The following is a 27,726-nucleotide window of genomic DNA, read 5'->3' as shown; positions in this document are numbered from 1 at the left end:
GGTATCTGTTCATCAATACGGGTACATGTATGATTGGTCAATCTCATATCAATAACCTTCCTTATTAAATGGCAGGAAGTATGATCTCCTGTTGTTTGATATCGAGAACCTTGACAACTCACTGTTTAAGAATGTCTTACTGGCACACGTGCAGTTGCCACTGACCACAAGCACATTACCCTAACCAACCAGCTTTTGAAAGATCCCCGTTTTTTCATTAAATCAACAATTTGCATGTTTGCCCACTGCAAATCTTTTGGCGGTGTTTGGACTGTCATTCGAGGAAAACAAAAAGCGGCATTTAGGTCAAGCTCAAAGGGGTTCATGGTGGGTCAACCCCAAATATTGACACAGTTTGAAGTAGTCGACACAAACAAACTTTAATAATCAGTTTAACTTTCGCCACAAAAAGGAGTTGACAGAAAATAGGCAGAAATTGTGGTTTATTGGCAGAAATTTTTAGAAAGAAGGAATGGGGATACTTTTCCAATAGGCTTTAGCAGAATGCATGGATATTATGGGGATACTTTTCCAATAGGCTTTAGCAGAATGCATGGATATTTAGGGGATACTTTTCCAATAGGCTTTAGCAGAATGCATGGATATTTAATTTGGTTTTAGATTATCAGAAACAGTTCATTATATTTTATTCAAATTACTCACGAAACATAGGGTAATTGACAAAGACTTATAATTTTGAATGCAAATACCAAAAATCAAAGTTCCTTCAAAGTTCCGGACCCCTTGATGAAATTTGCAAATGTTGTTCAGTTCAGTGAAATGTTAGCCCTTACCAGACAATGTCTTCAGCTGAGCTGCCCTATGGATCAACAAATATTGGATCATCTGTTGGAAAAAGTTGCCAAGAAAGGGGTAGCTCTTTATGCAGCATTTTGGAACGATGTCACAATGCACAAGGTTATTGCTTGGGTCAGCGGCACTAGCATTATGTGGTGTTACTGTGTTACTTTTGACTCAATTACTGCCTGATGTTTACCGTCCTTCTCTTAAACCGGTAGTCCGCCAGCTTGGCTGACAACCCCTTTGAAGCGTCGCCACCGAGGGGGTTGGCAAGAACGTGTGAAGAGTTTTGAGACCAAGCCAAATGACCCTCCTAACAATGGAATGGTGGTCATTGTGTCTAGCCATTTGGGAATAAAATAGGAAAGGCCATTTGCGTGTCTGTGTAGGGGTCAAGAGATGTTTGATGAAAACAGTGGTAATGTTTTAGTTGGCTAGGGCTTTTATGTACATATGCACATGTATCAATCACGATTCCTAAGTTAGGATAGTAAGGGTATGATCTAAGTTGAAAAGGTCAATGTATCAAAGTTATTCTTGAATTATCATAGGAAAAGTAAGGACTGAAACAATAAAAACAATTTATACCCGGACCCAAAAGTCCATAAAATGTCATGATACTAGCAAAATTTGTACCTTTCATTTAACTGTTGAAATTATAAAAGTGTCTTCATACCCACTTTGAATATAGTGTCAGGGACAACATTTCATTCAAAACAAATGTTTCTCCAACTGCATGTACATTGTTGTACAGGAGGCAATGTACTGTACATTATAAAAAAAAGAAATTCTGAAAAGACGAAAACAATTTGAAACTGGGTAAAGGTTCAGCCATCCCCAGCAAAAAGCCAGAAAATATTATTCGGATCAGTGAGATCCTCAACACAACAGCCTTTTTTTCTTCCAGCCCACACAAATCGCTGCTTAAAACGTCATGTGTGACACCCTGTGTTATTCATACAAGAATACTATGCATAATAGATGCGCAGGACAATAGACCGCTCGCTGAGTCAGTGATTGGGACAAAAATACTGTGTAAATGCTGTTACACTGTGAATGGCCATGTCAGTCAAACGGTAGTGCACTATTCAGTTTGTATGGGGACATCCACTGAGTAATACATGTACACAATACACAAGTCTGCTGTCTCTGGAGTTGTTTTGTACCTTTTTTGGTGGAGAATTTTTGGAGTTGGTGGACAATTAACGGTGAGTCACCCATGGACTTTTTTTTACTCTTTAAGTTCACGAAAATAAATGTACTGATCTGACGTTTGCAAATTTATGGCAAAACTGAGTCCTTAGAGCAACAGTGGAGTGTTTGTGTTATTGGAAAGAGCAAGGAACATCTAATCGCTTGATGATGTGTTTAGATGAGTGGTCCAGTAGTCGCTTGTACATGTTCACACAAGTTTGAGGTGAATTTACAGACATCTTTTCTTAACATTCAGTGTTGTGTTTATTGTTTCTTACCAATAGGCCTAGGCCTAACTGTTCAAGTTCTTTTTCTTTTTTTTTACTCAGTTTATCAAGTACATGTACACTGTACATGTACATTACTTACAAATCAGGCACTCTTGCTGTACTAACTGTGAAGGTATTACAGGGTCTGGTTTTAGGATTTGGTTTATTCTTATTCATTCCTAGTTGATCATGGCTTAAATTTTGATCCTACTTGAATCAGCTTGTTTACAATCTGAGTGGGGGATATTGGAACTCAATTGGGCCCACGTACCAGCGACCCAATTTGGGATATAACCCAACACCACAGGATAATGTATCTGTGGTTCCAATTTTGGTGCATACATGTATATTCCCAAATCTTTGGGAATATGCAGATCCAGAGTCTGTTCCCATGACCATGAATTGCCATGGCCAATACACAGGTGATAGTGATTTATTCCCAGTCAGGTGGCTTTGCCTTTATTGTCAGATGTTAAATGTCTGCATGTGATCAATGACAGCAGGTCGCCTGGAAATCATCATTGAATTTGCTGAATTTTTTTTTTCAGATTCAGAGGAACCAAGATATTGATGTGGGAATCAGTTACAGCATTATGTCTAGTGTTACTCCTTGTGTGGTAAGCTATGAGCTTGAATGTGTAATTACTTTGTCAGTTGAACTGAGATGGTGGAACTGATAGGCCTATTCTCTCAAACATGGAACTACATGTCCAACAAATACTATGTACTGCGTATGCTTTGGCCATTATTGGCAACCAGGCTTTTAAACGAAAACTATTAGCATTAATTTTAGCATTTATTAGCATTATTTTCATAACTAGCTTGCTGATGCCCATAATTGTTTGTACAATGTACATGTAATGCATGTTTAGAACGTGTACTGGTGGCACAAATCTTAGCAACAAGATGGTGGTGAAATCCGTCTCAAGTCAACTTGTCAAATCACAAGCAAATTCATGTGTACCTAAACAGCATTATTATCTATAGGATGAACAGTCAATATCCTGGAGAATACTTTTGTCACAGTTTATTAGAATAGTTTTGGACTAGAATTGAGTTTTTAGCTAACTTGTGATTGAATTGACTACAATTTGTAGTTTGCAAAGTTCTACTATACAAAAGATCTACAAGTCCAACATTGACCTCCTTGGTGATATTTGGTGATATTTAGTAATTTTTGTAAACCTTTTTTGCAGTGGCTTTGAAACCCACATGCTTCAACAAAAGTGAATTTGCACCACACAATTTGCCTCTAAGGCTTAGTGACCCTAGAGGCCAGACAAGTGTTGAGGTGGCTGTGGTGATCAATCAATGCTTCTTGTGGTCAAGTTCATCCATTTAGATCTTCAAAGCCAGTCACTGGAATGATAATGGCAAGAAACCTCATGTGCGGTTTCACACAGTTTTTAGACCCACTGGCTAGAAAAAAAAAGTTAATTGGTACTCCTCATATGGAAAAAAGAAAATGAAATATGACAGCTACATGTACATGTACATGGTTTGATTAATAATTCAGGTGTCTGTTTACTGCAGGTTACAGTACAAGTACAATGTATTAGGATGAACCATTGATTAAATCCAAAAATGTATCACTTAATAACAAGAAACCACATTGTTACATTCTTTGTCAGAGTTGAGATTCATCAGGATTTTGCCTGAATTCAGGATTTAAAAAAAATCGGGAATTCTGGAGGTTTTGCCATAAAGATTTTTTTTAATATTTTTTTTACGTAGTTCAAATTTATACATGTAGAACAAAAGAAATGGGTATTAGAAGGGGTGCATTTAGGCAAAACCTTGTGAGACCCTCAAACCCAATTATTTCATGAATTTCCCCCCAATCTCACCCATGCTTAGTGTACTTTGATCCCAGAGCAGCTAATCTTGCCAGGCTTAATTGCTTAAGTTTCATGGACTCATGATACATGTGAGGTCATAAATGTAAACTTCGATACTCCATGGGAACAGCAAATGTGGATGAATTTCCATCATGTTGGCACTACCGGGTACATCTTAAGCTGTGTCCGCACTGGACTTATTTTTTGGAAGGTTTTACTGAGATGATGGTAAAATGAAAAATGGTCAAATGTGACCACTGTCCGCACTTGGACTTTCGACACGGGAAATTTTACCCAGACCTTGTGCCAGAAGTAATGAGCTTGACGCAGAAACAAATTGTCGACCATATTTTTCAACCCCTGATACGCACAGTATAATATTACACACACCATCAATATTACACACACCATCAATATTACACACGCCATCAATATTACACACCCCATTTACCTGCACAATATAATCGTTACACACGACATGATTCCATCTTGACGTGCTAAATTTTGATGAAAAAGCCTATTTTTCTGACGCATTTGTGATCAAATTGCACATACGCACGACATCAAAGCCATGCTGCTGTACGATGTTCCGTGCGGTAGTGCCCGACATTTGTAGCTGGGACATCGACAGTGCATTGCATGCCTGCCATTGGTGTTCGCTGGTTCCCACCGCATGCTAACATAATCAAAGCTATGATGTAGGACCGGAACCAGTGACTACGGTCTACATACATGTACCATGTACCATGAATGACTACAAAGCGTAACAGGATGAATTTGGATCATAGAAAATACCAAACAAACATCGGTGGAGAAAGAGAACTTCTGCAAATTAATTCCCAGAACGTGATCTCTCTTTTCTGTGTACCGGTATTTTCCGTTAAATATATTTATAACGAGATTTTACCGCTCGGCGCGGACTTGATACACCACGTGTTTCTACGTGCATCAGCATTTTGAGCGTCAACTTGCATAACGTGCATTGGCTGCATCGTATTTCGAACACATTTTGAGCAACAAGCGCACGTGTTTGGATCATTTTCAACACTGCACAATGCGTGCTTGATTGCGTAAAATATGCAGAACAGTTCTCATACAGAGATGCCCGTCATTGAGCGAGCCCTATATTGACAGCTCGGTTACTTCTACAACGCGGTCTGGGTAAGACTTCCCGTGTCGAAAGTCCAAGTGCGGACAGTGGTCACATTTGACCATTTTTCATTTTACCATCGTCTCGGTAAAACCTTCCAAAAAAACATGTCAAGTGCGGACACGGCTTTAAAATGGGAAAGTAGGCCTACCCATCGTCTCGGTATTAAAGGTTAACCAAAATAAGTCCAGTGCGGACATTTTGGCCATTCTGATCAGTTAGATAGAATTTTGTGTGCTGTAGTCAGTTTTCTTGTTGAGGGTATCTTGTTCCATCCAGACCACAAGAAGATTGATAGCCCGTCTCATCCTGCCACTCTGCAAGGTGTGAATGGCTGTTGTGCCTGGTAATCAAATTGCTGCAATGGTCTCTTAAATGCTGATCTAATTAATGCTGGGATTGGCAGGGCCTGTTTCTAATGTAGTTTTAAGTGGAGGTGTGATTTAAAGCTCAGTAAATTGGGAACCACAGGACTACAAAAGCAAAAACACCAGATGATTCTTGTCAAAACAGTTACAGTTTATCTGTAACTTTTGTACAAGTTTGTAAAGGTATTGCTTTGAATAATTTACATAAATACATGTACATGTAGTTTCATGAAATAAAAAGCTGAGGGAATGATAGTCCAGTGATTACATGTAAACTCAACTTTGTACATTGTACATATATCCTGATGAATCCTTCAAAATTCATCAAAATCCATGCCCGGGTTTTGCAGATGCATGACTGAAGAGCCCATCCATTATGAACAAAAAAGAAAACGCCATTGGATTACTGCATGACTGATGCATACCCAGCAGATGTGTGTAGTGCTTATGTCCAGACAGTGTTTTGGAGAAATGCTTTTCTTGCAACCAGACTCTCAGAAGTAGGACTCTAGTTTCTACATCATGTGGCATTTCAATTCTTCCAATGGTCCCACATGAACACGATAATGGTTACTTTAAATTCAATAAACTTTGTCAACTTGGTATTGGCCCAACAACTCTTTTTTAGGCAGGAGGTCAAAAAATCACTTGTTTTTTGCCAAAATAAATCCATATACCGGTATGTGCAAGTCTTCAGGAAATGTGTCACACAAACATGAACACACCTCTCTGCTTCTTGGAACATACCAGTATCTTGTATTATAAGCCTTGGGGTGCTCTTTGCATTACAAAGAACAGAGTACATCAAGTACCCTTCCTCCCACTAGCAAATTTCCTCTGAAATTCTTGAGTAACACTTTCACTTTTAAGATTTCTTCACTTGGGGCTGTGGTTTAGAAGAAAAAAAAACATTTGGAAGGTGTCACAGAAGGTGCTTGTTCGGGCAAAGACCTTTTGTTGAAAATTCTGTACTAACTTGGTCAACAAAAATGGGTCATTCAGAAACATGTTGCTTCAATTTGATTTGATGTCCAGTTTGAGACAAGGAACAGATGAAACTTAGAAGATTATGACGAAAAAAGACAATTTTCTGATAAAATAAATTTAAATTATTCACTGAATCACTGAGCGAAGTTTTTAAAAAGAACAAATTGTGTAGATTTTCAGTGAAGTTACTAAAATGTGGGCATGCTATAACACCAAAAACATTGTAAAACTTGCTACTACATGGCACTATTGTCCTAATTTTGAGTTCTTAAGGAATGTACCAGTATTATACTGGAATGTCCAGAACTGGCTGTGCAAGAATAAGGTACCGGTAGGCCCTATCTGTTTTATTCAGTTTTAAATTCTGCAGACAATTCTGCAGATGTTTCACCACATTTGTTATGATTACAGTGTACATACCGGTACATGTACATGTATATATGTGTAAGTTTTTGTGTCAAACTGAATGAAATCATAGAACTGTGGTAAAACCTAAATTGACATGATTGAGGAAACTTACCTGGGATCAGATTGAGTTTATAAAAGTGTGTACATCCCTTCAACCTCTCCCCCCCCCAAAAAAAAATGTAAAAAAAATAAAAAGGGTGTAGCTATAACCATGGAGGAAGGAAATAATGTTTCCGTCCTCCATGCTAACCTGGTTCCTTGATTCACAAAAGAAAACAAAGTAATTTTGACTTTCATCCACTGTATTACTTAGTACAGACTTGCTAAATGATGTCAACAAGTGGGTTTGATGTTATTCGTTCACTCATTCCTGTACACCACCTTGAATCTTTTCCATCATTTTCCTCCTCCATTCTACTCAGGTCCTTGCTTTAAATCCCTCTGCCTGGGGCATTTCACATTCCACACACTGTTCCCATCATTGCTGTTGTAGACTTTTTATCCAGACAGGCAAAGACCTTACAAGTTCACTTTAGGATTTTGAGGGCTGTTTTTTTTTCTTCTTTCTCAGCACATTGCTCATACAAGACTTGCACAGTACATGCATGTATACAGCTACCCCGTACATGTACATGTACATGTACATGTACATGTACATTATTTTATTGCAGGTAATGTATGTATGTAAAAGGTGCAGAAAAACTTTAAATCTACATTGTAAATTACTTGTTTATAAGAGTTGTGGACAATACCATAACTTGCGGTAAACCCTACCTTACACGAGGCGTTTTTGTTAATAATGTATGAATAAATAATGTATGAGTCTTCCTAATTTCAGTAAGAAAATATGTAAATTGCACATTCTTTGCACTTTAATTAAATTACTTTTCTGAAAACAAAAAAGTTAAGATCCTGTTGTGTACATGTCGATTGAGTCACATGACAGTTGCTAGGATGATCAGCAAAACAGAAAAGAAAAAAAGCTGACAAAATATTACACGTATTACTAAACAAAACCTGAACCCCAGGTGTATTCGCCTGTTTACTCTGAAAGATGCAATCTTGATGTCAACTCCACCATTCCACAGAACATAAAGTGGTTCTCTGGAGTGACAGGTATTTCAGGAACTTCGCACTAAGCTTGATCATTGTAGGCTGCTGTGTAGTATACATGTAGTATTGCTGTATGCCTGGGCCAAGAATGTTGGCTGTCTAAACCATTGATGACAGCAGGGTTTTGCCTCTTGCCAGCAGAAGCTCTGGATTAAATGATTGGAATTTACAGGCCTTGTACACGTACATTTTTCTCCCATGTAAGTTTTGTCTGAGATTTAGAGGCCTAAAACTGCAATTCAATACAAAATACATGATACATACTTGTACATTTGGTATATTTTTCTCTTTTCTTCATTGACTTGTTTACAGTACATGCACTTTCTTACAAGTTACATGTACACCCATGAGCTTGTGGCTCTTGTCACCACCTGGCTCCCATCGGACAAGGCATGAGGCCATCATGCCATAGGCCCATGAGATCCACAGTGCCTCCTTTTTTGGCACCCTACAATTAAATCATAGGGCTTGTACATGTACCCGTAGTTGATCGGAAAGAAATTCACACAATTTTTTGTAATTGGTGTTTTGTTGAAGTGAATGCTTAAATACTGGTATATACTGTAAGTTTTCAAGGATATGCAGTTGAAAGTGTCTTTTACTTTATGCCCAGTAATATGCAAGAGAAACAAACTGAATATTTGCACACACATAAAAAACTTTGCCAATCCAGCAACAGCTGAGGTGTGAGATCCAATTTATTCTGCTCCAGATTTGTGTGTATCAGAATCACTCTTTTTACCAGCTGTGACCCTAGGGGGGAACACACAATTGGTCTTGGTGAAAGGTCAATCCATTTTGGCAGTGAACCTCTGAGAGCTGAGACATGTCGGCTGCTCACATGGGGTTAACTGGGAATTTGATTGCCAAATTTGGGGGCGTTTGTGCACCAGGCCCAGCCTATGCAGCAGAATCAAATTGCTTGTACTGCAGCTTGATTTTTACAGGGTTTTGAATTTTGTTGTTTTTCCAGTATTTGAGGATTCTAGAAACATGTTGGATTTATTGAACCATTTGATAAAAAAAAAGAGGATTTTCTTTTAATTCCTTGACAAGTTGGAGTTGAAAGAAATAGTTTCTCGTCCGGACTTTAAGGTTTTAAATGCATTAGGAAAAATTTTCTTGAATATTTCTGGAATCTGTCTCCCTGAAACTGCACTCAGACATTTTCTCACCAGTCTCAGCAATGAGCTTGGTATCCATGGAGATGACATGCACATTGTAATTCGTTACCTCCACATGTGGTGGCTAGCTATTATTGTGAGCCAGCACAGACAGGTTCCCAGAGGGAGCACATGGGTAACTCAAACCCCCTGTGTCTTTGACCATGGAGGTCAGCTGAAAAAAAATTGTTTGTCAGTTGAAACATGGAGCTAGTTTACTGTCTGTTAGATTTCTGTTTCCCTAAATCAAAATCTGGAAGTGAAACCATTTTGGTAAACATACAGTAACCATTTATTAGGAGAAAATAATGATGTGTGAATGGATTTTCACTTTTTATAGGAAAAAAAGTACATCATAACTTGGTAAAGCCTACTTTCAGAAATGTTTTGAAGATTCCAGACCTTTTTCACTTTGTGAGAAAATATGTTCTCATCCTGTAACACTTCTAATGGATGATTTTGAAAACTCTGTGATACAGAAGATTGAAGTGACCACATTTCTTTCCACCTTAAAAATTGTTGATTTAATTGTTGAATGTTTTGTATCTTTACGTATTTTGATACACACTATCAATATTTTGTTTTGTGACACTATAAGTTGAATATCTTTTTCGTATAGGCCTAAATAAATTTACAGATAAAATATTAAATCGGCAATTTGAAGGAAGAATCCCAATTACTGTACAAAACCATGTATGTCCCTCACTGTAATAAGTCAATATTAACTATAAAATGCCATAAAGTATTTTTGTTTATTCCACCTGAATTAGACTCAAACCCAAAACCATTATCACGAAGAGAAGGATGCGAACCCAGGACAATGAAATGGAAGACAAGAGTCTGGGTGTACCGGCACACGTACATATACTTCTAGAACTAGAACGCAACCGTGTGCCTTCTTACACTTCTTTTTGGGTCACCATAACGCTGGTTTCCAAAAACAGTGATGATACTACTTGAGACTGATAGACAAATTACTTGCATCCAGAATATGTCAACCAGGTCTGGAGGAGTTTATGAATCTGTGCACATTCGTCACGTCGGAAATTTGATGTTTGTGAGTAAAAACCGGTATGTACCTGTATGTCTGAAAAACCATCTCCCCCAAATTTGAAAGAGATATCAGTCAGGGCTTCTTTTTAGAAAGAGTGTGAGAGAGTGAAATTCTGGATGCAAGTAATTTGTCTATAGCCGTGTTCCCATTGGACTTTTTCTTCAGCGGCCACGCGGAAAGTTATCGTGACTGGCTTTGGTGTAATTCTACCGTGCGTTCCCACCTGGACTTATATTCCGCGACGGAACGGTTCATTCGCTGTTCGAGACTGGCAGAATGTCACACATTGCGGGCGCTGTGCACAGTCACCTTTGACCTATGCGGGATATGACGTGCCTGTGACGTATTTTTCACGCGCTGAATTTAGTCGGCCACGTCAACGTCAACACTGACGCGACGCGACGCTAGCACACAAAGATCATGGTACTACAAACAACTCAACAAAGTAGCGAAACTGCAGCAGCTGGACGAGATTGAAAAAAGCGCTGCAGCTGAGCGTAGTGCATGCTACACACGCTGTGTACGGTACGATGATAATATCACACCGCCATCAGTGCAAACGAGACAGGGAACCATACTACCATTTTCGCGCGAATTCTGTGTATACAGGAAGTGTTGTTGTTTGCATAGCGTTTTACAGCGTGGACACGGTAGGTTTACAGCGCGGAGCGTTCCCATTGGACTTTTTAGCGGCCCTGTTAAGTTACCGTGGCTGCGCGGAAGTCTTCCGCGTCCTCTTTCGGCCTATTAGTTTTACATCACGGTCACGGTAAGTTGACAGGGACGTCAGTTTACCGTGTGTCCCCATTGGATTTAATTTTGTCATTCTACAGAAAAGTCGTGGTACTTTAACCAAAAAAAGTCCAATGGGAACACGGCTTTAGTCATCGCTGTTTTTGAAAATCCAAGGTGTTATTGTGACCCAAAAAGTGATTCACAATGCACTGTTGCCTTCTCTTGTACATGTGTGTATGCATGTACAGTGTGTATGCATGTACTTCAACACTACAATCAATCAATCATTCTCAACCTAAAAATAGCAAGTGGCTGGAAGTCCCTGGCCGTTTATATTTTATTACCACTCACTAATTTCTTAGAGCAGTGCAAGTTAGCAATATTACTTCCTCCATTGGTTGATGACATCCGTTGCCGTTGACAAGCAAGAGTCAAGTGGTTGGGAAGGATCATCCAGTGTTTAGGAAACAGCCTGTTCAGTCTTGACCTCCAATCAGATGAACTTTTCATTAGGAATGAATTACAGTGATTATAAACAGGAATGAGGGATCTTTGAGACATCTGCAAGCTTTCTCGTCAGTTTTATTTCGTCTGTGCCACACTTTAACGAAAAACTCAAGAAGAGTACCGGTATGTGCATACATGTATGTTTAACTTGGAATTCAAACGATTAAAGTGATCAAGGTTTGTGTTTGAAAACCAAAGTTCCAAAGGAGAAAGAAATGATTAGGTTTTTGCCAAAGACATGATTTTGCACCATAAAAGTATGGCGTACTTAACCGTGTGAATGTGTGTTTTACATGTTCTTGGTTCATATTTCAATTGTCAAATTGCCTGATACCGTAAATTACAGGACGCGATTGGAAAACCCAGTGCACTTTTATTGAATTCTTCAATACAAACATAGATAAATCAACAACAAAAAATTGGGGCTAAATTTACCTGTTTTTTAATACAAAATATTGAAAAAAATATCATTTAAGTCTCAAATTGGATGGTGAATTCCCTGTTTGGTCTGCTCACAAAGCCGTGGCACCAAAGATTTAATGCTCCGTCACCCTCTGTTAGAAATTTGCTGCCTCGCCAGCACCCAATAGAATCTGACACTCAGGATGTCTACATGTACATGTAGGTTGAAACCACCGCTGACTCCTGATGCAAAAACAAGAGCGTATAAGATGTTTAAATTAAGATGCAGAGTCCCAACTCCCATGACACTCAGCCAACAAATGTTTTTTATTTTACCATCTGGGGTTTTGACTCTCATCTGGCCAGTTCAGAGTTGTAGAACCAGCAACATCCATGACACCAGGACGCCAAATCTTTGACGCTCTATCACCTTTAGTTAGAAACGTCTGCTCCTGTGGAAGAGAAACAAGTATGAAACTCAACAACTGGAGTGAGGATTAATTATAGTTGGCTTATTTGAAAGGACAGCCGGGAAACACAATTCCCAAGATAATTGTCACTTTTCTTCTTCTATTTTTCTTACTTAAACGTACACTATTCACACAATGTGCCGGGGGTAGGTTGTACTTTTAGCTCCTGGAAGAGAGACTTCATGAAAATGTTTTTTTTTTAAATAGACTTCTAAATTCATGGGACTTTCAGTAAGTACGTTTATCCAGGCTTTCAAAATATAATGAAAAGGGGCAACATGACAAAATCAACCAGTGTAAATATACTGGTACATCATGTACAACAGGTGCATGTTCAAATGTTCAAATTATCCTCAGATGAAAAACAAGTAAAAGGCACATGTAATTTAATGTACATCAGCCCCTGTCTACATGAGTCATGTCACCAGTGGTCCATTCAAAGTCAGACCATAGAGCTACATGTACATGTAGGTCCTAGCCAATAATAACACCACTCAAAATCCAAAGAAGAATGTTCAAAACCTACAATGTATCGCTATGTAGCCTGTTGAAGTTTAAGTGAAAAACCATTCACAACCTTTTTGATCGCGAAACTTGATTTTGTTATGTACCGGGGTAACTCTCTTCAACAAATTGATTGATCTTTGGAAATTACCTACATTTTTTGATTTCTTGTAAATGACAGTGCAAGCAAGGTGGAATAATTTCACAGGGTGTTTAGTACCAGTACGATCTTTTAATCCAAATAAGCTTTTTGATAATACATGTAATTCGCTAGGTTACTTTTGGGATAAATGCAAATGATCCTATGTGCCTTTAAGACATCTATACTTTAAAAAATAAAATGTATTTAAATTCTATTCATGTATTCATGCTGACAAGGCCTATTGGATGTACTGTACACATAAGTGGTAACATTAGATAAGTTGCAAAGGAAATCAAATCATAAATTAAATTTGGAAGACATTATTTTCAGATACCGTAGATCCAAAGTGTCAGCAGAGGGTCAGTTGAAGCCAAAGGGTTTCATTCCTTCCATGCCCCATTTCCTATAATTAATCACCATTTGATACATACACATTGTACTTGTACGGTAGTAACATTAAACATAAATGTACGGTAAAGACAAATGACTTATTAGGCCTACAAGACAACAATTAACAACACAATACAATACAAGCAACAGGAGATCAGACCATTTTAAAGCGGAATTGAGTTATACGATGTTTGTCATCAATCAACTTGGTTTTGAGGTTATGGATTTGATACAGATTACTTCGAGATGAACTTCTTGTTTCCACCGACAAGAAGTTCATATTCAAGAATATGAATTGAGAGCTCATACTTAGCTGATGACAGACTCGAACCTTATCCTTGGTCACCTGAAGAGTGACTTCCTGGTTTTGCTTTGCAGGGTTTCCTAATTTTCTGCTCTCAAGGTCTCTGGACTGACTGTGTTTATGAACAGTCAACACCTTTTATTGGCTGTTGTGGTTTCTGTTTGTCAGCATTAAATTTGGATTTTTTAGAGTTGCTATTCTCAGGACTTGTCATCCCGATTCAATCTCGGTTCAATTTCCTGTGTCCTCAGTCAACACAGCTTGGGCTCAGGGTAAAAAGATTCTAAATTTAGTTCGGCATGTTATGTTGGCGGTCTTATTTCAGGAGCAGCTGAGCTCATACATTATACATGTACATGAAATGGAAGAACGGGGGTCAAAACGAACAACTTTACCATAAATTTTTCAGAAATGAATTAATAGGCCTACCGGTATAGTATGTATTTGCTTTCCATTTGCATGCATTTAGTATTGGTTTTGCAGGTTCTTCGTATCTTTCTCCAATTTGGCCTTTTAAATTGCCTCAGAAGGTGGAAGTAATGAATGGGAGTAAAATATTTAAAATTCTAAAAAAAAGAGGATAATTTTGTTTGTGCCTTTAAGAAGTGGTTTAGCACAGCTTTATTACACAAATTGGATTCTTTGTCATTCCCCCACCCCACTTTTGGGATACATTGTACTTGCTGTCCATTTGCATGCGTTTGCAGGTTCTTTGTATCAGAGTTAACATTTTCAGCATTTCTTGTTACAAGTTGTTTAACTGTAAACTTTGGGGCTGCAATTCATAGAAATATAATGTCAAAAGTCTTCTACAATTGTGTTACATATGTACAGTACCTTTTGCTTTTTGCAACACCGCATCAGACCATGGAGGGCTTGTTCCTCCATGATCTGTTCCTTGCTCTACATGCATGAGAGAACAGAGTACCACTACATGTACATATACAATTGTACTGATTTGTAGGCAGTTCCCAGACCAATTATCACCCAGTTGACTACTGTAACAATAATCTGGTGAGTTCAAGTGTTTGCACAGATATTTAACAACTTTAGCAAGCAGGGGTCTTATCTACAGTGTACCTTTCCTCAATACACACCACAATACCAAACATTTTGGGATAATTTCCCTCCCCAAATGGACTCTGTTACAAAACATGGATCAGACACTGACAAAAACACACAAAATCCCCTTTGAGAGCAATCACCAATCTAATGCAAATTTCTGGTTCATTTATGGAAACTGTTTATAGAATGGTGGAATCTCATTTGAATACAACAGACATAGTGAAGAGTTTGCTTATTGATGTGGAATAATGGCTGATAAAAGCTGTGGATTTGTCTGATGTGTGGTCCTTCAGTCCAGTTTTGTTTAATCCTTTCCTGTTTAGCATGGTCTGACGTCCTAAGCTGTTAATGTCGGGATTGTTGATTTTTTTCCCATCAAGTAATGCTTTTAAATCTAAAGACTAATAAGAAGAGTTTGCAGGTGTGCTTAATTTATTCCCTTTGTTCTAAAATTCTGTTGATTAAAAAAAGCACTGTATTTCTACATACGAGTTTGAAAGGAAAGGAAGTAATTCGGTACATATTTGTCCATTTTGAAGATCCATTGGAATCAACAGGTTTATTTTTGGCTCAAATACATGTTTATGTAGAAATTAGGAAATTGAGACGAAAGACGTAGTTCAAGTACGAAAAAAAGTAGGTTCGTAGTTAAACAACAGTTGGTGACAAAAATATGTACAACTTATAAATGTGTACAACTGTGTGGGATGTGTACACAAGCATCATGCTTGAATTATTCGGAAGTACATCAGATATGGTGTCAGTAAATTCCATTCATTTGTGTGAGTCATCAGCTGTCCAACACACACCTGTGTATATCCCCCCCAGTCTAGTGCACAGGTACAATGCATACATTGCATGCCATATCACCTGATAAGGTACACAATGCGGCAAAAGCTGTTCTACACATACGCAGGTAGCTGTAGCAGCAACCAGTGATAATATCCTACTCTCGTATGCATTGAAAAATTCATCATGCACCTTCATTTGCATTGGATAATTGTAAAGCCTGGCTGGACGATCTGTATGCTCAGGCCAATTTCCAAGGTGAATTAAGCGGTTGCTGTCTGGTGCGAGATAGATGTTATAAATTACCGCTTTGTTGCTGCATGCATCTAGAGCAATGAACAGGAGGAGTTACGGCGTGTTTTGATATCAGACAGTGGGAATGGAGATGTATCAGGTATGTATGTGTGAGATACCGGTATGTCACTGCCTCTGATCCAGCAGTTAATTTGTATATATGTACATGGTAGTTGCCTGCAATTGACATTGTGATGAGCAAAATAATGTTTGGATAGCATGCCTACCGTAGTAACAAATAACATGTATTGTAGGTACATAATTAGGCTTATCAAGTGTTCTGTAACAAATTTCAATTTTTTTTGTATCCATAACAGAAAAATCAAGGATTTATCGGCAACATTTAGCCTAGTGATGGAAGAAAGAGAGCTTTCAGATTTTGTTCCAAATCCAACATTGCCATGAACCAAATGGCACACAAATTTTGACATAGAGCCCTGTGAAAAATCACAGCGGCTGTGTTAAATCGTTAAACCCAGCAAATGTTATCAGGCACGAGATTTTTTGGTACATGTACATGTATGGTAGAAAGAGTAAACAATTTGTTTGAACAATAAGCCAATGTTTCAGCTTGCAACATTTACAATGGCTAGAGATGGAAAGCTGATTATATTGTCTCATCATTGTGATTTATTTATATACTCATAAAAAGTGATCCGCTACGTGTACCGGGTATGGTACATTTTTCTTGCTCTAATATCTACCATACCGGTACCTGTACATCTTTGAATGACAGTTTGAACTACCTAGTTGTGGAAACCATGTACATCATTGACAGGCTCCCATTCTCCTAATGGAGCAAAATGTGTAACCACAAATTGCTTAGACAAGACATTTTGCAGGTTCATTGTAATTACCTGGTCATGTCAGTAGGCTGGACCAATCCAAAACCCCTGCCCAATCAGCCATCACTTAATACCACATCACGGGTCATGTGCCTCCCCATGGGGGTCAATAACCTTGCCAGACACCCACTGCCAAATTTTCTGAGAAAACCCAGACTCAGTCAGAGACATTAGCAAGAACAACATTTGGTTGTGTAAGAATGCATTCAGCCAGCCAGTTATAATATAGTCTTCTATTTTATAACAAGCTTTTAATTTCAGACTGGGATGTGTCAGCATTGTGGCTGATCTGATTCTTGGAAATGACCTTTGTGTTTTACTTTATGGTGATTTGCCAGTTGTCATGTCCAATTAGAGAATACAATGAAGACTGGTTTAGTCAAGTTTCTTCACTGAAATCCTAGGTTGGAATGGTAGCCCAGATTTTAAAAATAGAAATGCCTGGAGTGAGGAAGTCAATTGACAAACGATAATCACACTTTTACAGCACAGCAGGCAGCCCACATAAGGCAGCACTGGAGAGTGCATTTCTCTGCAAAATGACAAGCTGTGAAAGCGATAATGAATTGTGAGCAAGCAGTTTTTAAACTATGTAAAGAAGCCTTTTGAAATGATGCGCATGTTATATGTTAACCAGTAAGGTACGTGCAGTGCCATGGATTTGTTTTGGTTGCTTGATATAATGGATCATGGATTGTTGTCAAAATACCAAGCCCACCCTCTCCCTCAATAGTCCCCACCGCCCACCCACCCCCATTACATGTATTTCTATCAACATACCAATTTGTGCGGACACGGCAACATTGCAAAATGTTGATGCTTTTTTTTATGTTTTCAAACTGAAAAATAAGTTGATACATGTAAAGTAAACCTTCATAAAGGCTTCAATGGAATAGTCTACATTTGGGAAATTTATTGTTTAAAAATCGGAAGATAATCCCAGAGAGGTTCAAAACTCAGCCTGCAGTGGAACAGCAAACAGAACTTCCTATCCGTTTGGCCGTCACAATGCCTGTTAGCTAGGCATTATGTGCTTTTGAGAGATTTTAAGTGGCCCATGCTCTCCCCCAATATAGTGCATGCCTGTTGTGTCAGGGGTCAATGCCGTAGGGAGTCCTTACACTGCGCGTGAGGAGAATTTGAGCAAACAGTGAATTGGAAAGGAGAGGTATACAGCTGGAGCAGAGCGATAGACTCATTCAAGACTTGGATGTCCCGATCAACAGGAATGTAATGAGAGGAGACTACCCAATCATCCAAAGGATTGATATCAATTTGAGAGAGTGGTTACTCTTTGGAGGATAAACTACCCAGACTCTGAATATTGATAACACTGTTTACAGCTTGAGGATCTTGAGTTGAGGATACAAATTTTGTTCTGTCTGAGTGATATTTCTGCCTTAAGCTTGCACAGTGGATATGGTGAGCACAGCAAGATTTTGTGTACTGAACACAGCCAGTGAATTTGTGATATGAAATTTGTGACTCCCTGCTTAGAAAATTGGTGATGAAATGTCGGGGATTATGGCAAGTATACCGTGTGGTTTGTGGTAAGATTGTGGTGAATATGTGGGAAATTGATGTTGATTTGAATTTTACGAAGTATGCCAGGGAAAAAAATGGCTATAGGCAGGCATTGTGAATTAGTGCATGAAATGTATACATATGTGATTGTTTCAACTTTTTCAACAATTGTTAACATTTGGTCTCCACAGGTATGTACCGGCACATGTACATGTAAGTTGGTACAAAAGATAATATCAGATTGAACCATTAGTTAAGTTACAAATGTATTTTAGATATTGAATGCACTTTTACTCAATTGCATTGTACCCTGACTACCGGTACATTGTACGTGTACATACTTCAGGATTTTGAAAAGTGTTTGAAGAAGGGAACACATACAAAACCCAAAGAGAAAATTCCTAAATGTCTATTAAATACATGTACATTGCAAATGTATCAAATGAAATAGGTGGAAAATCAGTTTTGAATTAGCAAAGGAATTGGGAAAAAAATGGTTTGCACATATCGTGGAAATTAGATGAAAATTTGCAAAATCTTCACCATGCTTGTCCTACCGGGATAGGCCTACTTCTTATTATGACCCCATTAATTGTGTAATGTTTCTTTATTAACTGCATTCATGTGCATGTACACATATTTTATCCCAAACAGTCCTGAATCCTCCAATTTCAATATAATTTTGCACACCCCCTAGGGATTAGGGTTAAGTACATGTTCATTGTTGATAATACTGAAAAGCTAACAAATTGTAAGGTTTTATGATCATTTGATAAAGTCACAAATTTTGACAGCGTACCGGTACTTCGGTATACTGTGCACAATGTATATGTCCAAACACAGGGCTGCCAACTTTGAGTAAGAGCTGAGAGTGAGAATTTGGCGATGGAGCTTGATCAGAAGTTGCAGAATGAATCATGCTAATGCGAGCGCAAAGCACGAAGCCCTACGGCGTGGGTGCGGGGCCCGCTTAAGGGCCCCGAAAATGTTTGGATTCTAGACGCTCTGTGGTGCGATCTGAGGCAATTTCTGACCACTTTAACCATTTAAAAAAAAACAGATCAGATCATTTAAACATAATTTTCGAGTTTCATTTATTAATTTTTTAGTGTGAGAAATCCGGTGTGCACGTGAAAGTGTGAGAACAAGCTGAAATGCGTGAGTCTTATGTTCAATCTGTGAGAGTTGGCAACCCTGCCTGAGGCCAAGATTGTTATTGTGTACAGTATCACTTGCATTATATGTGTGCGTACTCCTGCACAGTAATCAGTATGAATGGTCAGACGGAATGCGAGCATTTAATTGAAGAAATTGATGCCAAACAGCATTCATCGGGATATTCTGCTGGATTGTATTACAAGCTTCGGTGGCTGGCTAATGGAGTGAATGTGTTTGTGACCCAGGTGTCACATCGGTTTACGCACATCGACATGTTAAATTACGCTGAAATTTCCCCACTGATATAAAAAATATGTATGATTTTGCTTTTGGAGGCCACAAATAAATGACATGTATACAGGCATTTACCTCTGGAAGGTTTGCTTTGTTGACCAACGGACAGTAATTTTGATTTAGCTTGTTTATTTACATAATTTCCAAGTTACGTAAATTCTACCGGTATTACGGCCATGCCTCATTTGTGCCATGGATACAACCATACACGTACATTCTGTACATAAATCCAATATAGTCATGCTGTATCATATTACATGTAGGTCTAGTCCCTGTGGGCATCCCATTACTACAATTTGACTCAAGTTGATGGCTCAATTAGGACAAACCAGTATCTGTGTCGGGGTTATTTTAAGAATGCGCTTATTTCTGTATGGACTGATGAGATTTACTGTACTACACACGCGGGTACTGTATGTGTAGGCCTTCAAAAAGTGTTCACTGATATTGGATTATTGTACATATATGGGCATATATTTATGACCAAAATTTTGTGTCACTCCGTGTGATTGTAGGCAACAGTTTGTATACTATACGTTTATCTGAAGAACAAGTACATTTAGCAGATTTTAATGCGATGCCGAATGTTGGGCTCCCTATATTATTAGTCTGCCAAAAACAATTTTGAATAGATTTCACAATTTTTCACAGGAAACTATAATTTACAAAGATTTTACAGTTTCCCAGTTCAGTACCGGTAAGTACGTACATTACATGTACAGTATGTACTGCATGTACCTGTACATGTATGTATATTGTACCAGGAGCTGAAGTTTCTTTCAACACATTTTTTTGTAAGCATCCTTCATTAAATATATCAAGTGCTGGTGTTCCTTGAATTCAGAACAAACCTAACAAAGATGTTGATCTGAAGTGTGCAATTTTCTCCAATAAAATACATGTAAAAGCAAAAGCATATATGGCCTAATAATCTGAGATGGTGCAAACTCTCAAGATCACTAAAAGTACTGTACATCTAGATAAATGTCAGCGGTAAATTTTTATTGCACGCATACCACTTCAGGTTTGTTTTACGTCAATTTGGCTGTCGGTGTACATGTACGTGTTCGTAGGCGAGCTTATGGCGTCCGCAGCTCCTACTTGTGATACTTATGCGTACACAGAGACAGTCATTTTGTAAACAGGCTCAAACTCAAAGTCTGCAGAAATTCCAATCAGACAGATCGCTGTTGACTCTGTCACCAATATTGCAGCGCAATTCTCCGCTCGTGGATGTTGGATGCAGTTCAAGTGATGTCGGCTCCCGTTGCGGCGGTTGGATTGATGGATAACCTTTAAGCCGTCTTCAATTTTTGGGTGTTTTTAAAGACAAACTGGGGCTGTTCTTCAGACAGATGTTTGGAATCAGCTGTTCATTATTTGGTACGCTGAAATTGTCAGGCTCATTACACTTAACATTTGTTGGCAAATTGATTTTTTTTTTTTTTTTTTACATACATACAAGTATGTATGTATCCCCCTCTACTCTTTGCTAATATAGTGACCTGGAATGGCATCACATTGAGAAAAGGGCCAATGTTATGGGTAACATGTAATTTTGTCTCGAAAACAAAAGGAACAATTTAAAGGGAAAATATATGAATAACTTAATACCTATACATGTATGGGGAAAATCTGTCATTGATACTTTAAACGTGTTCATTTGTCTGCCAGTATTTATGACTAACTAGTAACAATTTATGAGGGAAATGTGGAAGTGGAATTTTGCGTAGAGACAATTACATCTTGCTTGCAAAAATCAGTATTGTGAAAGTCACTGTCTACTCATGAACTCGCAAAATTCACAGAGTGACATCAGAATAATTGTGCTTCGATAATGAAGATTTGGAAAGTTAGTTGTTCAAGTGAAGTTAAATTTTCAAAACCAATGTGAGTGCTGTTCTATTCTACTTCTTCTACTTCTTCTATAGAGCTACATGTACTCGTTTACAGCCTTTTCAGCAACTTAACTCTTTCAGTGCCCGCGAAATTTGAAAAGTTTAACCCTAAAGTGCCCAACTTCGAGCGTTTTTTTTTTAATTGTTCAAAATACTGTAAAAAAGAAAAGAAAAAGTTTTACTCACTAAATTGAGAAGAAACTTTGGCTGTCAACATTTCACTGTTCAGTGTTCATCTTGGATAAAAGATCATTAGCAGCAAGATGAAATTATTGGCAGCAGCGTGAGAAAGTGGTAATGCCATCAATTGATGTTGATGAACACTCTCACCCTAATATTATGCCTCTAGGGAATATTGTCACTTGTTATGGAAAATGTAACCTTGTTTGGTTTTTTGCTTTGGGGCATTTTCATGGTTTATTTTGATGTTGGAGCAGCTCATGATTCTGTTTTGAGTTTTGATACTCTGTACATTGGTGTAAACACTTTGAATGGTCTGGGTAGAGGATGGAGTTTGGTGAGGTCTTGTTGCCCAGGTCAGGTTCAGGGTCACAGAAAATCGGGCTTGGTTGCCCTCTGTTGACCTTGATGAGAAAGTGGCAGGCAGGAAATTTAGTCAGGTTTGGTGGATATGTGCTGCCCTCTCTTGACATTTATGAGACAGTGGCAGGCAGGAAAATTTACAAGACTCGAGCCTTAATGCCAGACTCGGAGATACAATGTCCCCCGTGTAAAACCATGCAAATAACACAATAGCAATGATCATTTTATAATGCCCTGTACATACCGTACCGGGGTACATGTACCTATTTTGTTTATATTTTTACAAATTTGTTTTTAATTCAGATAGGCCTATAAACCCAACAATTTTTTTAATACATGTACCAGTAATTGTAATGATTTGCCCTTTTTTTCCTACTGCTTGCTGCTTGAAAGCATCGTTTTTTAAGAAAAAAAGTCTGAAAAAAGTTTGAAAAAGAAAGCAACTTTTAAATTTAAAAGTACAATTTCTCACTGCACCTATAATGAAGAAACTGATAATTTAACTTCAACCTACATTGTATTTATATAATGACTTGCTAGTCTAAAAAAAAAATAGAAGAAAGATGTACCGGTACACAACTGTGCTTTGAATATGCTGTTTAAAGTTGAGCTTCCCTTGCTATTTTCAAGTTTCATCCCCAAAAATTGATTCCTTTTCTAAACTGATTACGTTACTCATTTTTGAATGAGACATTGAGCCAACAAATCAGCCCGAGTTTAGTTATTGAACTATTACTTTAGAATTTGGAATTATTGGCTGCCAGACAATAATTCCATTCTCATGGGGTAGGCCAGTTCTCCCCCAAAATTCAGTCTCAAAAATGTATGGACTGGGAACCAGTCTGCTCCAATAGTGGATCTGTTTGTGCTCAAAACAAAAACCATTATTTTGTCCAAAAAAGGACAAAAGGATGTTTTTGTGTGGTAAATAAAACATACATATTGAAAAATTATTAATAGAAAAAGAAATTGGAATTTTTGAAGAGTACAAAGTACCATCTTTAACACATAGTAAATTTGTCTGTAGCTAGCAGAATATTCTTGAAAATTTTGTACACGGGTACTTGACTGAGCCTGCGACTGAGCCTGCGGTCACATAACTTGCCAGCAATCAGAGTTCAACTGGTTCCTTCCCCTCTTGTGTAAATAAACACGGCAGCTAGTCAGTTCATTTCTGTCCCAATATCCATTCCTTGGGAGTGATTTATGTCTTGTGTATAGACAATGAATGAGAAATGCCCTCCTTCTAGGAAACGTGGAAATATGCTCAATGATTGCATCTACATGTGTAACCATTAACAAGTCCGCCAACAAAAATGTGCAGAACATGGTGGCGAAGAATTTTTAGAACTTGTTTATTTTAATGTTGTTAGGGATCATGTAGGGCTGAGTAAGATAAGAAAAAAAGTAGTTTTTCGTCCGGCTTTTTTTTTTAAATGAAGGAGGAGAGCGTTGTTGTTTTTCTCTTTTCCCCCCAAGATGGCAGAGTTTCCAAGATGGCGGATAGATTATTAAATTTTCTCAACTATTTTGCTGATAATTTTGCCAAAAGGCGCCATAAACGTTTATGCATAGCTATAATTTTGTAGGAAACAAATGACAGTGCAACCTTTCCTCGGAAAAGTGCACTTCTTTAAACATTAAAAATTTTCTATATTTTTGGACAACTGAGGGTGCTGTTGCTACATACATGTATGATGTCATTTCAGGAAGACACTTTTAAGTTTAGTGGTTTTCTGTTCAGATTGTGAACCCAATATTTGCTCATTGAAACTATTTGTGAGAAAGGGTTGCTCATCAGTGATCATTGAAACAAGAATCTGAAAGTGAAAGCATATCTGCAGCTGATCTGACCAATGTTTTTGTTTTGTGTTGCGATAAACAATGATGGCATTTGCCATTAGAAGCTCTATTCCAGCTCTGCAAACTGAATTATCTCAGTTGCGTGCATCACTTTCAATCTGATCAACTCAGCCTTACTTCATGCTTTGAAAGTTAAAAAAAAATGGTAACCGAAAACCCTCATGGCAGATGGTATGACGTTGGCGACTGGCAGGGGGCCAGCAAGTTGTCCCCTCGCCTGATTGGTCAGGAGCTGGTGCCTATGGAGAGCCCCTACCATGGGTCGGCCGCCGAAGGCCGGTACCCCGCGGGGGCAAAATGTGTACGTTGATGCAGTCGGCACCAGATGAGAGGTGAATGTCAATTATGGGAGTCATAACATCATAGCATGGCTTGCTGTTATGCACATCCCCCCCCCCCCCCCCCCCCCCACTGCACTGGTACTCTGTCTCTGGTTTACGGTTCATGTGCATTGAGGTAAATATGGTTTAGCATTCCAAACTGTTTGTGGTACCATACCTGTACTTAAATTTTTGAGTTTCGAGTTAGCTTTTCCAGTTTCGAGTTGACTTTTCGAGTTTGGAGTTGACTTTTCGAGTTTCGAGTTAAGTTTTTGAGTTTCGAGTCAGATTTTCCAGTTTCGAGTTGACTTTTCAATTTTTCAGCTCGTGCAGTGGGCAGGACAGAATGGGAGAAACTGGGGCTCTGACTAAAATATCACTAAATGTACCATGTATCTGTTTTTCTTTGGAGCAGATTAAATATCTCTGCTCTGTGTTTCCTGGTTGGGAGCAATGCTTGATGAAATTCTATGCTTTGTTTTCTGAGCTCAAATGCTTTGAGCCAGAGGCAAGGTTTTGCATTTCAGGCCTGAATTTATTAAGATAAGGCCTTGTGTCAATATTATTTTGCAAACGTGATACTTGATTTCAGAATACAGAAAATAAAAGTGCTAAACCTGAGAGCAGTTTAGTCACTCTGTGCTCATTACACACAAACGTTATTATTATTAATTACCCCAGCTCACCAGGATATATTGAAACATTCCAAAGAGCACCTCAGTTCCATGGAGATGAGATGTTTCACAATTTTAAACCAAACTGAAGGATCACAATGAATGGTAAAGTGTCTTGCCTAAGGACACATGTTCCTGAACCATAACCACAGCATGGACTCAAACTGCTGAAATACCAGTATGCACAAAACCTGAGGCACTCAGACAATTAGACCATGGCACTCAATGCTCACTTAAATAGCAACAATCTTGTAAGTTAGTACCTGTATGTTTTAAGTGAAAAGCATGCCCATGTACAATGTACAGTACATGTTTCATCAAAAGTTCCTGTACTGTAAGGATGCACATGGACATGTGCATCATGATGTGTACACGTACATTTTGTACCCGTACATTTTGTACATCATGGTTGTTCATGTACACGTGTACATTCATCTTAATAATCCTCCTCATGATATACAAACTTGTACAAGTACATGTATGTACATGTATACATGTACATACCGTATGCCTTGATTAACATACAATGTCCAATGCCCAATTTTCTGTACACCTGCAGCACTGGCCTTGTTTTTATTTCAAGAATGGAAACATCTCCCCTTTGCCTTTGCATTACCCATACATGCACATGAGACCCTTGTGTGTTGATGCATCCATCCCAGTCCCCTGAGGCTGTTGTTGGAGATCCAGTAACCAGGAACACTTAGCTGGCGCCTTCACCATTCATGCCATGCTCCCTTCCTGGCATACTGGATGAAATAAACATAACATTCCCCAAGCTTTCTGCAAACAATTTTTATCTTGTGCCCCGGGTGATATTCTGGCCCTGTGTTTGAACAAAATAAATAAAATGTACTGGTAGTTTATATTCAATCGTATTGTTTGTTTAAAAACTACTGGTACCTTACAGGAGGGTGCGGCTATTTGGTGATTCGTTAACCCTAACCCCCTAAGAGTACATTTGGAGTACAGTACCACATACTACAAAGTACTACAGAAATTATGTATGCAGGTACCCAAATACTAAAAACTACTATGAGTGCTGTGCTCACTTATATGCTGAAGTACTGCATACTACAGTTTACTAATAGTAGTATTTTGTAGCGTTAGGTGCGGTTAGGTTATGTTTAATACTTAGTGAAGTTTGTCCTGGTAAATGCATTAAAAAGGGGATGGGAGGTTTTGTGGTGATACTAGAAATTGGTTCGTCGTCAAGGATATGGAAATCATCCAGCTTTCTTCTTGTGAATTTTCCTGATGCAGTTTGTCCAATTTCCTGCACTTTGTTTCCTCCTTGTGCTTATTTTCCTAAGTTCCTAAACGGACTTTCACTTTTGGACAATAGGCCTAACAGGACATGCTTTTGAAGCTTGCTGGCATCAGATTGTGGGACTTGTGATGCACATACATGTAATGTTTGTGTGATGCAATCTCTCGAACGATGGAAATAAATTTAACCTCGTTCAAAATTGTAGGCAATTTGGCAAGGTTATGTAATTTTACACAATCCTTTTTCAAATATAACTACTTCTCTAGTTGGCAAATTTTTGCAAATTAATGGTATGCGTTTCATACCGCAAATGAAAACTGTCTAGACTCACTTTTCATTCAATATAGGGTTAAATAAAGAATCGAAAGGACCTGAACTTGTACCGGTAACCCCCAGAACAATGTGTAAGTGCTCTAACTGTGGCACTCAGCCCTATGTTGGGCCATGTTTCAAGGCCATGTTTCAAAACCATAATACTGTATGTGTATCAGCTTTCTCTAGTACTTATTCTTTTTCCTTTTTGGTTTCGAAATTCTCTGTTATCTTGAAAATCTCATACATAGTGTTTAGTTTCTGTTGTTGGTCCAGTCAGTTTTCATGTTTTGACAGCATGATGCAACTTGTTTGCCTTCATTTGGCAGGCCAGACAATGTCCATTAAAATTGATCCATTAAAACTAAACGTTTGTTTTATTTTTCATTTGTTGTTTTGCTTTCGTTTTCCACAGGTCGGTCATGTGATGTGGTTTATCAACAGACCCCTGGATTGAACAAGCGGTAATCTTAGTAACAATCTCTGGATTCTGCTGTCTGGAAACTTAGTCCCTGCACTGGGAATATTTAGCCAGGAGAGTTGCTCAGCACCACCAAGAAAGTTCCTCCATTCGGAACATTGTGGAGAAGTTGTGATGCTGTACATTTGTTGCACTGATTTTAATATGAAGCAGTGTTGACATGACTGGTACCATGAACCGTCGCAGTATGAATTTGCACAGTTTCGTGAAGGGAGCCTGTCAACCTGGGACACTCAGAATAGCCATTGTTTCGTCGGGTGCCTGCGTTTTGTGGAAGCTGTAAAATATTGTTGAATTTACATATCCACAGAGTTTTGTATGACTGTTTTTGTATGTTGAGACAAAATGACTGTAACAGTACAGAAGATGAACGGTAGAGCTTGGGCGTTGATAGTGTGGATGTTGCTACAGTGCCTGTGGAGGGTGACAGCACGGCTGGATATGCGTAAGTATTGTTTTACTGGTTTTTTGTATTAGTGATGAGCTGGAAGATTTAAGGATTGCTTTGAGTCCATATCCCAAAGAATAAAGTATACATTTTATTACAAGTGTATTTTAAACAGATTTCTCCCCCCCCCCCCTCCTCCCCCGCACTTC

General features: G+C 38.4%; 1 protein-coding gene and 1 long non-coding RNA gene across 4 annotated transcripts in view; one reads left to right on the top strand and one right to left on the bottom strand.

The window, feature by feature from the left end:
* Nucleotides 1-1,870: 1,870 nt before the first annotated feature.
* The window catches only part of LOC119734382 (discoidin domain-containing receptor 2-like), a 40,980-nt gene continuing 15,124 nt past the window's right edge, over nt 1,871-27,726 (top strand). Inside the window, exons 1-3 of one of the 3 annotated variants that reach the window (XM_038207874.1) lie at nt 1,871-2,009; nt 2,813-2,881; nt 27,064-27,574. In XM_038207874.1, the coding sequence (XP_038063802.1) occupies nt 27,475-27,574 (100 nt within the window). In that variant the 5' untranslated portion in view covers nt 1,871-2,009; nt 2,813-2,881; nt 27,064-27,474. Of the gene's footprint in view, nt 2,010-2,812; nt 2,882-15,770; nt 16,048-17,899; nt 18,215-27,063; nt 27,575-27,726 lie in introns of those variants that run through there. The other 2 variants (XM_038207876.1, XM_038207875.1) reach the window with 2 other exon arrangements.
* LOC119734384 lies at nt 11,645-12,554 on the bottom strand. Its single transcript, XR_005272064.1, has 2 exons — nt 12,326-12,554; nt 11,645-12,232 (listed from the first exon to the last, which is right to left on the bottom strand). It is a non-coding gene; the product is annotated as an uncharacterized LOC119734384 (long non-coding RNA).

Source organism: Patiria miniata, unplaced genomic scaffold (genome assembly GCF_015706575.1).
Source record: "Patiria miniata isolate m_02_andy unplaced genomic scaffold, ASM1570657v1 HiC_scaffold_27, whole genome shotgun sequence".
NCBI classification, from domain to species: Eukaryota; Metazoa; Echinodermata; class Asteroidea; order Valvatida; family Asterinidae; genus Patiria; species Patiria miniata.
This window is presented reverse-complemented; position numbering and strand designations above follow the sequence as displayed.